The following is a 12,918-nucleotide window of genomic DNA, read 5'->3' on the forward strand; positions in this document are numbered from 1 at the left end:
GAATTTTTAGAATAAAATATTTAAGTAGGAGAACGTTTTGAAATTCAATAGACGTGACATGACCCGCCAGCTGTACCATATATACAGTGTCCCCTTCTCACTGCCGTTGGATTTGCCATGAGTGCATTCCATTTTATAAATGAAAAAAAAAAAAAAAAAAAAAGTGCCGCGATCAGTTCCTTTCAGAAAAATAATAATAATTTGTATAAAGTATTTTTAACATATAAGTAATATTGCTTACAGTTATAAAATACGTAATTTCTATATAATCATCTTAAAAAAAATGAAATTTATTATTACAAAATTAATTTTTTATATACAGTTTGGATTTTATAACAATATTTTTGGCAAAGACAACCATATAAATAAAATGTAAGATATAAAATTTTTATCTAATTTTATTTCATCTAATTGTATCTTATTTTTAAACATAATTTAAATATAAAATTTTCAAACTAATCCTTACAATTTTTTTAAACTTTTAAATAAATAAAAATTCTAACTAAAAAAAATATCGAGATGAAATAAGATTATTATGAATAGTAGTAAGATAGTTTGTAAATATTAGTAAAATAATTTGAATTGAGTATTTTTTAGATTTTAAAAAATGAGAAAAAAATGTGAATAAAAAATATTATAAAATTAAAATATTATTAAAATATAATTTTTTAATATTATTTTTATTTTAAAATTTGAAAATTTTAAATTGTTTTTTAATTTTTATTTAAAAATTTAAAAAAATTATAATAATTAGTTTAAAAATATTATATTTAAGTGATATTTGAGAATAATGTAAAATGAGACTAAACAAGACCATATGAGAATTTTAGAATAAATTTTTTCTCCAAACAAGCCTTAATGAATTGGCGTGATAACATTAGATAGCGAAGTTCTATTAGCTAATTTTAAAAATTAAGAATTAATATAAATTTTATAAAATTGTAAATGGACAACAAAATTTTATTTGCGAACATATAATTTTTAAAAGAGAAATAATATTTAAAAGTGTAAAATGTATAAATACTACATAATCTTTTTAATAAAAATAAGTAAATATAAAATTTACATAAAAAAATTTAATTTTTTAATAATTAAACTCATTATTTTTTAAAATAATTATATAATATTTATACATTTTAAGACTTCACGTACCATTAATCTTTTCGAAAAGGAAGACAGTTGTGGTGATGACTTTATGGCCAAATCTAGCACCGTCCAAAAGACTCTTGACTTGGGCGTTTATGTTGGGTCAGTCATGTCATGGTACAACGTTGTCCACGCCCTACCTTTGAATGAAGAAGCTATAGTGGCTGACCATTTAATTATCTAATTAAAATTAATTTATGATAAACTAATTTTAATATATTTAAATTAAGAAAATATTATTTTATTATAAAATTATGAAATAGTTTTAAATTAATTATAAATTAAAAATATTTTAATCATAAAGATATAAAAAATAATTTTAATTAGTATAATTATGAAAATATATAATTAGTATAAAAATAAAAATTATGAAATAGTATAATTAAAATTCATTTTTATATGATATATTTATATACGTAACAGTTCTTAATATGTCACATTTCGACCACTACAGGACAGCTTATTATACAATCGGTCTTTCTTTCGTACTAATGGCTTATGGTACTTGGTAAACGGATGTTACTATGGCGACAACTGTCGCTTTAAGAAACCCAAAGACTACTTCCAAAAGAGACGTTAATAACTCCGGTTTTAATTTCCCTTATTTACGCTCCAACTATGGGCGTAAAAAAAAACTGATAAACCGATGGACCGGACCGGACCGGACCGGACTAAATTAGTGACATCAGTCTGATTTTGAGGTTGGTTCGGTTCGGTATCGATTTTAGTTTTCTTAAAACTAGTCAAAATCGGTCCGGTTCTAATTTTTCTTTTTCTAAAATCGGACCGGACCGGATTGGACCGATTTATATATATATTTTAATTTTTTATATTGTATATAATATTTATATATAATATATAACTATATATAAAATAATTTTGTACTATATGATAAATTACTAATTAATATAATATTAAATTTTAAAATTTTATATAATTTTTCTTATTGTATTAATAGTTATAGTAATATTATATAGTGCATATTAATAGTTATATTTATACTATATCACTATATATTATAATATAATATATCATTATATTATATATTATAATATATCATTATAGTCTATAATACAATTATAATATACTACAATATATTATCACTATAGTATTATATATTATATTATATATATTATATAATATATAATATAGTACATTAAAACCGGTAAAACCGGACCGAAAACCGGTAAAACCGGAGTACCGGTTTAGGAGGGTAGCCGGTGCGTAATCGATTTTGAAAAATGCAAAACCGGTATATACCGGTTCGATCCTAAATTTTGTTCAAAACCGGATCAAATCGGACCGGTTACACCCCTAGCTTCAACCTTGGAGGTCGCAAATTTTACAGAGAAATATTTAGTTATAAAGGAATTATATAAAAATAAATTTACAAACTGACGTAACCTGATGTAATACGTCAAATTATAAAATTACTTTTAGTGTAAAGTATATATAATAGATCATATAAAATCATGTCAGTTTGTAAACTTACTTTTGTGTAATCTTTTTATACTTGTTGCAGTTCTCAACTTTAAATCCAAAGCCACCAATGAGAAACCCCATATCTAACTAAATTCCAAAATGTCCAACGGCTATTGCAATTCAAATTCATTAAGTAAACCCACCCACCCAACACTACTTCGAGTTCAAAGAATCAAAATAATTCCACTCAACAATGCACTTTGTTTACTAAAATATCACCCTCTGTAATAAATTTTATGTATTATATTCACCGGCTCGAAAATATTATTTTTATTTTGAGTTGATCACCCTTTAGGCTGCTCCCTCTCTTTTTGCCTATTACAATTGCCATTTGCAAAGCCTCTTATTTTCATTGCTTTTTCCCTTCAATTCGTCCCATATATAGACGAAATATAGTCAGTCGATCATCGTGCAGCCTTCACCCACCACCACACACAATTTTCATGGACTCCTCAACCCTTGTGGCATGTGTCGTTCCACCGCCACTACAGGCAACTACTCGTAAGACACCACAGGCGACTGTTTCTCTCATCTTAAAAAAATTGTTCATCTAATCTAAGACAGAGGACTGCTTAATGGCATTCACTTACCTGTTCTTAGAAGATCAAAAGCTGTACTATGAATGAATTAGGAAAGTCGTACCCGTAATTTTTCTAATGTAAACTTGTATTTGAATTGTAATTGTTATTGTAATATACACCGGTCTAAAAGGCTGCAAGCCCTCCTTCAAAGTGCATGCAAAATGTTCATGAACTTGAAGATTGGGATTGTAGCAGACATATATGAGTGATTCAAGTCCCACAAATTTTTGAGGGGGAAACCTAATAGAACCTTTATGATGATGGAATAAATAAAACAAGAAGAACTTGGCTAGTAACCTATGACGCCACTGATTATCAGCTTAAAAGTCCAACAAAATTCAGCTATACCCTTCTTTAAAAATAAAAATAAATAAATAAAAATAAATAAATAAATAAATAAAAGACGGTTTCCTGTAATTTAAAATTTAGCTACACCTATTCTCAGAAGGCTACAAAAGCATGACACCACCGGCAACATGTAACCTTTAAACGGATATTAACGACGTGCTAGTTCGTGGACTCGGGTGATCCATAGCCATAAGGGTTTTTGCTTGCCCAGTTCCATTGATCATGGCACATCTCGTTGATGCCATATTTGGCCCTGCAAGGACATCAAACTTATAAGAAGATGCAACACCACATGGAAATGCCCCAAAGCTAGAGGCCTTGAAAAAAATTTACCACTGAAGGAAACAAAAACAATTTTGATACATTTTCTCACCTTTTATAGTTATTTATAGCAGAGCTTATAAGGTTAAAATAATGGGAAGTGTTAGCATGTGGACATCACGAATCCCTTCAGCTAGTGTTAATTGAATGATCTGATCTACACCTGAGTACTTATTTGCTTGTAAATTAGCACTTACTTCCAATTCAATTCCTTTTCTGCTTTTGTTGTTGATGCATAAACAATTTCAGCGTCACCAGCTCGCCGCCCAGCCATTACGAGTGGAATTTTCTGGAACAGTAAGATGTTTAAAGTAAAACTCAAGATTAAGAAAAACAAAGGCGATCCTAGATTCTTCCAGTGCAATTCAGAGAATTAAAAAGGCCTACATCAAGGAACCACACTCATGCAAACCTACTCCCGTTCAGGCAGAATAAAGATCTAACATTTAAATTTAGCGTGGTCAGAAGTTTTATGCTTTTATGGGCCAATTACACTCGTCCAGATTGTTGCTATGTTAGTATCAGAATAGTTGTTCCATGCTTAACATATTTTCACAACACTTTATACGGTATTCTTGGTATACGCATGCAATATTCTGCCTCTAACCCAAATTCAAAGGCTGTACATAAGGCAACACTCGAAACTAGAAACGAAAGGAATCCCACTGTGGTAGAACACCATGAAACTTGGATTTTGGCAACCAAATATAATGGACGCTCTACTTAATAACAGAGAACCCCCAGACTAACAATTAGCTCACATGAACTACTTGGGTTCAGCAAAATGAACCCCCAAGCAATTGTTCTATGAAAAAAATAATAATAAAATTCAGTAAAATGTATAGGAACAATTGGAAAATTGAATATAAAAGTAGAGTTCTCTTTCTTTTACCTTGCCAGATGCCTTTTCAAATGCAGAAACCATCTCCAGAACCGAGGTTCCCTTACCAGTGCCCAAGTTGTAAACCTCACAACCTGTGGATATTATAGATTGGATAAATGTAAGGGTACAGAGGAAACTCTATACTTAAGAAATAAACATGATGAGAAATTTAGAGCTGAAATATGACTACTGTGACATTGTCATAATAACCCCATCAAATATTGTAATACAACCAGCCATATAATCATTTAACACATCAGCTTCATAGCGCCTACCTATACTAGGCTCATCCAGCTTTTGCAAGGCAGCAATGTGCCCATCAGCTAAATCAACAACATGAATGTAGTCGCGCACCTGGAAAGAGATGAGCAGTATCATGATCAAAAGCAAGGACCAGAAACTAAGAAGGAAAAATAATAGATGCAGTTCTAATGACCCCAAATATTCTTCTACAGTAATGCAGGACAAATACACAAAATATGTATGAATTGTTCGCACGCTACACTTACACAGAAAGAAAAATCGATGCCAAGCCCGTAATGAGAGAATTGAATCAAGTTATAAGAACCTACCCCAGTACCATCCACAGTCGAATAGTCATTTCCAAAAACAGTCAGTGCTGGTCGTCTGCCAACGGCAACTTGCTGCACGAAGGGCATGAGGTTGTTTGGAATTCCACGGGGATCCTCACCAATATCACCACTATGATGTGCACCAACTGGATTGAAGTATCTTAGCAACATGATTTTCCATCCAGAGTCCGAGCGGTAGATATCACGACAAATTTCTTCAATGAAGAGCTGAAAGTATGAAGCACATCCGATGTCATAAGGAAATTCTAAAGAGATGCTTCTCAATTGCAATTTTAAATTTGTGGGAAGCCAAAAAAACCGGGGGTGAATAGAAGCAGGGGGCTCAAGTCAAAGGCCCCCAAATCTTTTATCTTTTATTGATTACAAAAAACCATTTTTATTGTTGACTAGTTACAGATGCATGTTTGGCTTTCTGCCTACTAAGTGCCTAATAAATGAATTACATACCTTGGTTCGTCCATATGGGTTTGCTGCAGAAAGAGGGAACTCTTCTGTGCATGGAACCTCCTTTGGCCAGCCATAGACAGTAGCTGAAGATGAGAACACAAGCTGAAATAATTCAAGAATATGGAATTGGTCAAGTAATACAAAGTCGTAATTATTTATAAGATAGCTTTTCAGGTAAGGAGCACCATCGAGAGGGAAAATGTGGGGGAAATGGAACTTAAAAGAAAGATACAATAATGAGATCGACATAAGAGTACAATAGGAACAACTCAAAGATGTGGCCTCTGTGTAACAAATGTCGTGTTCAAACTTGACTAAGCCGTAATGCATCATGTTTTATTAATTTGCAATACAGGTAATTGCAGGCTCTGGACTTTAGTTGAATTGAACTACATGGCTCTTGTTTCACTAATAGATAATTTTTGTTCCCATAGCAAAGGCATATTGTTTCTTAATTATACAAAAAAAGGAAAGGGCATATTATTGTTCCACTGTCATTACAGTTTTTTCAGTGAAATAATGAGGTTCTAAGATTGATGAAAAGAATATAAGCAGATCAGATGCTGCACATGTATCAATTCAACAGAGGTACAAGCATTAACAAAACATTGGTAGGGCCAGAACAACACTGAAGCGAACAATTTAAAGAAGAGAATCCCAACAGTGCAAATCATTGCCACAGATTTACAAGGAGGACATCCAAAAGAGAACATCGATTCCAGATAACAAGACAAGTGTTTGTTAAGAAACCTTTTCCTGGGTACTGATATCCTCTTAAAGCTAAGAAGAGAACAGTAGACAAGCAGAAAAATTTGTGTTTGTTAAAATACCCTTGGTTTTAGAAAAACATGAACCTTGTGAATACACGTGCCAGTGTTTTAAAGCAAAAAATGGTAGAATACCTTTTTGCATCCATGTGCAGCCATGACTTCCAACAAAGTAATTGTCCCAATTAAATTGTTGTTGTGATATAACAATGGTTTCTGCACACTTTCACCAACTGCTTTTAACCCAGCAAAGTGTATGACAGCATCAAATCTGCAGTGAAAACACGACAGACAAGAAAACTTATGGCCTGAATAATTAAGCACGATGATAAAAATTAAGAACAAAATATCGATTTTTTTAAAACAAATATTGAAATGGTTTTGTACGAGTAATTTTTTTTTTTTTTAAAAGGTGGTTTTTCAGGCGAGACGATCTTACTCATGCCTTAACATCAAGGTTATATTTGTCTTTAAGGTAGAAACATTAACTGAACAACATAAAGATTGATTGGATGAAAAAACCCTGGTGATTTACTTTTGAGAATTCATGTACCAAAAGGAAAACCACTCGTAGCAAAGGAGATTGCCTTTGAAAATGTTGAAGGAGTACAATAATATTTGACAACAGTTGCATAGAATGATAGCCATCAAGTTTGAAGCAAACAATGTGCATAACAGTCCGAGGACAACGGGTAGAAAGGGCCATATGACTGAATTCCTATCTAAACGGAAGTTCAAACATAATGTAAAACTGTCATGTCTGTCATAGACACAAAGTACTTACTGTGCTGAAGCAAAAATTTGTTCAAGTGCTGGTTTGTTCCGGAGGTCTACCTGAGAGTGGAAACAGAAAATGTAAAGCATAGCACTATAACCATGTTTGTTAGCTCGCATCAGATCTTACAACACGACACTTTTGGTCCAAGCATATAGATTAAAGAAGGTAAAGTTTCTTTGATATATATGACACCAGAATATGATAGTGATGGCACGTGTCCAGACTATTGCATAACAACCAGCATCAAACAAACTCTGTTCTCCTCTATTTCAATTGAAACTTCAAAATTTGAAGCCCAATAACATGTGATCCATTTCTATATTTTGGCAGGTTAATACACAACTCAACCCAGGGATGGACACAACAATCTGCCCCTCCACCTCTTATTTACGGGGGGGTAAACATGCTATTTGGTCCAAGGACCATAGAATAGGTTCAATTTGGCAATTGACAATTTTGAAATAAGTATTTTGAGTTTTAAAATGAAATATTAAAATATTTAATTATATTTTTTTATTATTATTATTTTGAGATTTGAAAAAATTTTTAAAAAAATTGAATTATTTATTATATTTTGTACGAAGATTTAAAAAAATTGTAAAGATGAGATAAAAATTTTGAATTTGAGATGTGAATTTTTAATGGTCAAACAAAACTAAGTTGCAACACTGCAGGAAAACATGAATATGAAAACAAAACCAAAAAAGTTGAAAAAATACTTTAAAAAACCCCAAAAAAAAGTTGAACAAAAGGCAGACAAATCGGAACACCGGTAAACAAGAAACACGTTGCGGAATAAGATCAACCGTAACTTTATGTTTGTGTTCAGACTAAAGTTTCAATAAAGCAATATAATTTATATATGTATATGCGTATATGTACACATAAAGTTATTAATTTCAAACACGCGTAAACTGCAATATTAGGCAACATATGAATCAACAGACCATAAAGCTCAAACCTTTCCAAACCAAAATAGCAAACCGCGTGTTGCAATTAAACAACGACCAAAACAAATACAAAATAAATAAGTTTCGTCTAGAGTTCAGATATATTCTTTCGTGAAAGAGAATATAAACTCAGGGAATCGAAATGGGAAGAGTTGGACTCGAAACCTGGTGAAAGGAGAGGTTTTGGCCGAAATCACCGGCGAGTTGTTTGACGCGCTGGAGTGCGACGGGGGAGGAGTTGTCCAAGTTGTCAACAACGACGGTCTTGAAACCGCCGAATAAGAGCTGGAGTACGGTGTGGCTGCCAATGTAACCGGCTCCACCGGTGACGAGGATGTTCTTAGGCATGGCGATTCAAAGCGTTACGAAAGGCAATACGGTAACAACGAAGCTCGCAACGGAACGAGTTTCGGTTACAACAGGAACACGAAAAGGATGAGGAGGTTGCTATTTATAGGAATTGACTGCTTTTGTTATTGCCAGGATTGCCGTTTCTTAAATAACAACACATTAAATGCTGAAAATTTAAGGAATTTAATTAAGAAAAACTCAAAAAACTAATAAAAAATGGGATTATTATTTTGTTTATTTGATAACACAAAACTTTATTTAAATGAAAATAATGTTATACTCGTAACATAAGATTCACGTAAAATTATTTATGTGATATTTTGCCCGACAACATTAGTGCAATATTGACATAAATTCATGCATGTGACATATATATATATATATATATATATTTACAAGGATAAATCTATATACCCCGTTTTAATGTCATTACTACGCATTATTAAAAATAAAAAATTATTTAAAAGAGATAAAAAAAAAAGTCTCACATTTTATATAATAGATGATAATATTTAGTAAATAATCTTATTATAGTTAAGAATTCTGCTATATACAAATTTTAATCTGGTAAGTATTTTAGTCTGAATTAAACACTTGATTTGAATTTTGTAATGTAAATAATTTTTAGAAATCATCATATCTAAATAATTTTTAAATTATGGGACGTACATTTGTAAAGAATTTCCTTATGTAAATCAGAATTTTGTAATATATATATATATATATATATATTTAAAAATGTAATGTATTGGTTTTAATGATCAGAGAGTTCCGCACGCATGGCTCGCAAATAATGATATATAGTATATACGCACCGACGAATATTAAAACATGAATTGTCTGTCAGCCAGCCGTCAATTCATTCGTGACCACGCAAGAATCATAATGCCCCACTTATTGACATGGCCATAAATACATGCACAATTATTTTTATATGATTTTATATTAAAATAAAATAAGTATATAGAATGATGTTAAATAAATATTCTTTATTTAAAATATAATTATATAAAAATTGTAAAAAATAATTATAAATATATCATTTTTAAATTATTAATAAATTTATAAATTAATATAATTTGATATTATACGTTAAATTATAAAGTGAATGACGTTAACTTATAAATTTATTTGTATAAAATATTTTATTACGGTAATATTTGTCATAAATATTAGATAAAATGGGAACAGATCTGAGTTTTACTTCCAATAATATATATATTCTCAATTGGAAAGTGAAATACGTATGGGAAAGTAATAAAGGAAGAAAAGCCACTTTCCATCCTTTGTAGTGAACGTCGTTAACACGGAAGGGGAAAAGGGTACCGCTTTCGTGAATGCTCCGCCCAAAAAGTTCGCCGTCCAAGCAACGGATTCCAGTGTTTTCTGTTTTAATTAGAGAAAACAATATTTGATCTCTAATATTTAGACAGCGTTGCGTAAGCAAAATATTGCATGGGTCGTTTGGTCACGCAATTCTTGTAAAATAAGATTATATATTTTATTAAAAATTAAATAATATATTATTATAATATTAATTTTTAATATTAATCTTATTTTAAGATTTAAAAAAGTTAAATTTTTTATTATATTTTATGTAAAAATTTAAAAAAAATTATAATAATTATATGAAATGAGATAATTTAATTTTGTATAACTAAATTTTATATTGAATATTGATAGCATATTTTATGAGAACTGTGGGCCGGAAGTGGTTTTGAGAGTTTCCAACAATAAATGTAAAATATATATATTTTTATTTTATGTGTTTTTTAAAATATCTTTTAAATCACTCTTAATATTTTAAAAATATTCATAAATTCATTAAATAACATTTCTTTAACTATTAAATAAAAATAAAAACAAAAAAACAAATCGGTAGAAATTCTCAAGAAAATTCATCGGTGGCTTTAGCATTTTTCATATTTGATTGTACCTTAGAGCTGTAACTCATGTGACATGTACATCTCTTTATAATAGTAAAGACAATAAAGAGTTATAAATTAATGTTCACGAGTACAAAAATTGTGGACATAATTGTTATATATATATATTTGATTAGCAAACATTACATACACATTTTATGAGTCATAACAATGCTGATGATAGACGACGGAACATCCTCCATCCAAACACTATCTGTGATAAAGCAAACTTGGCTCAACTGTGAGCCACAACATTTGCTTCCCTATATATAAAATTAGCTCTCTGGTTACAATAATGAGTATTTTGTTGTCTGAAATAAGAGTTTTGTTACATATAAGAAAAGTCACGTATTAATTTATGTATTAATATTAATTATTTCATATTCAAATTTTAAATTGATATTATTTTTAATAAAATCTATTTTTTAATCAATCACATTAAATTGGTACACATATTAATGCACAGTTATATTTACAATTAGATTTTTCCCTACAATAACCAGTCCATACTTTGTCCAATTCTCTTCCAATCCATTAGTTAGCTTGAATGATATTCTTGGCATCTCCATCTCAGCGCATAATTCCATAGCCCTTCTTAGAAGATAAGCTTAAGCAACATCTGCCACTCATCAAAAAGTTATATAGAAATGAGTTATGTTATGCACAGTTATGAAGTGTGCAGATATTATAAAATTATTTTAAAAAAGAGTAAGATCTACTATTCAAATTTTTTTCCATGTGAATCTTATATTTACTCATTTTTAAAAGAATTACACGACACTTACGCATTTCTAATTAAATTATTAAGAATTTCTCGTCTTATCTCCATTGCCAAACAAGCTCATGTAACAATGGAATCTTGATACACATATAACATAATGTATTTTAATCCAATCTATTACTTTTTCATATGTTAATAGTGCAAATCAAAGCTTAAAAAAATTGTTCAATTCAGTTCAATTCAAATTTGGTAAGAAATTGAACTAATTTTAGTGAATTTTTTAAATTATTCTTTGAATCGCCCCAATCGCCCGATTCAAAATTGTATTTATTTTTATGTTATCTAACAACTAAGTTTTATTTTTATTTTTGTTATTGTACAAATATATGATAGAACTAAATATATATTAAAACTTTCTTTATTGTATTCAATAAGAATCGCATTAAAACTTGAAGATAATAAATGTAGTTCATTATTTTATTTAGTTAAATAAATAAATCAGGAGACGAATTAGTATTTTATATTAAATTTATGGTTGGGCATAAAATATTACATTTGCAACGTGCTTATAGTTTAATGGTCTTTATTTTCTTGATATTCATATATGAGGAAAAATGATGTGAACAATTAAGATTAAATATATAAATTACATATTTACTAAAATTATTTAGACTTATATAATATTTTTATTGAAACTATAGTCAATGAATTTATATTTTATATTCTTTTGTACATTATATAAAATGTTTAAATTGCATTCTATGGAATTTTTAATAATTTTATTTTTATTAACATTCAAATAACCGATTTAAAATTATCATGAATTATTCGATTTATTAAATTGGTCATATCCCGATTTTGATTTTTCGAATAAGAAAAAGTCTAATCTAATTTGTGAAGGGAGCTGAAAGTTATACCTTAGCACATATTTGTCATTTTATCGAGGTAGGATATTGTTGGGGTGACTACCAAATATGTTTACTAAATATATTAACTAGTACAAATGATTTTCTTTTAAAATTTATTTATTTATTTATTTATTTTTAATCATTTTTTAAACATACTTAACCATTAAAAATAAAAATAAAATATAAATTCAATAAATATGTAATAAGATGATATGAGTTAACATAAAAGTTGAAAGTCGAATAAGATATTGTTATAATATATTTTTTTAATATTATTTTTATTTTAAGATTTGAAAAGGTTGGATTGTTTATTTTATTTTGTGTGAAAATTTAATAAAATTATAATGATTAGATGAGAATGGTTGAGAAAACAAACGAGGCCTTATTAGTCACTTCTTTAACTATTGTTAGAAATACTAGATCAAAGTACACAGCAGAGACGATATTACGTCGTCGAAAATATCTTGGATCTAGTGCGGTTGCTCCATGGATTCTCTGGCATTGTTGTTTATCCAAAATCGTTTTATCGATGGTAGAGTGTGTTACATGATAATACTAGAGCAACATTCACAAATTCCACAGCCTAAATGCCGAACTATAGAGAACCATTTGAGATAGAGAACTCGTTTGTAATCCACATACCTCATCCACATGGGGGAGGGCCTATGTAAATAGCCCCTCTAGTGTAACCCCATGGCTGGCCATTAAGGGCTAGTC

The 12,918-nt window shown here is 29.7% G+C and overlaps 1 protein-coding gene across 1 annotated transcript; it reads right to left on the reverse strand.

Moving 5' to 3' along the window:
- Positions 1 to 3,494: 3,494 nt before the first annotated feature.
- On the reverse strand, positions 3,495 to 8,760 carry LOC122281745 (UDP-glucose 4-epimerase GEPI48-like). Its single transcript, XM_043093502.1, has 9 exons — positions 8,462 to 8,760; positions 7,353 to 7,402; positions 6,704 to 6,839; positions 5,802 to 5,903; positions 5,334 to 5,561; positions 5,037 to 5,115; positions 4,771 to 4,853; positions 4,076 to 4,167; positions 3,495 to 3,810 (listed from the first exon to the last, which is right to left on the reverse strand). Exons 1-9 carry the CDS (start codon positions 8,642 to 8,644, stop codon positions 3,717 to 3,719), a joined length of 1,047 nt encoding a protein of 348 aa, XP_042949436.1. The 5' UTR covers positions 8,645 to 8,760; the 3' UTR covers positions 3,495 to 3,716.
- Between the last annotated feature and the right edge of the window lie 4,158 nt (positions 8,761 to 12,918).

Source organism: Carya illinoinensis, chromosome 11, assembly GCF_018687715.1.
Source record: "Carya illinoinensis cultivar Pawnee chromosome 11, C.illinoinensisPawnee_v1, whole genome shotgun sequence".
NCBI classification, from domain to species: domain Eukaryota; kingdom Viridiplantae; phylum Streptophyta; class Magnoliopsida; order Fagales; family Juglandaceae; genus Carya; species Carya illinoinensis.

Excerpts from the sequence above, each read along its gene's own strand:
- LOC122281745 (XM_043093502.1), bottom strand. The coding sequence starts at position 8,644 with ATGCCTAAGAACATCCTCGTCACCGGTGGAGCCGGTTACATTGGCAGC. Across the intron at positions 4,854-5,036 it reads GCTGGATGAGCCTAGTATAG|GTTGTGAGGTTTACAACTTG; the intron begins GTAGGCGCTATG and ends TAATATCCACAG. Across the intron at positions 4,168-4,770 it reads TTGAAAAGGCATCTGGCAAG|AAAATTCCACTCGTAATGGC; the intron begins GTAAAAGAAAGA and ends TTACTGTTCCAG.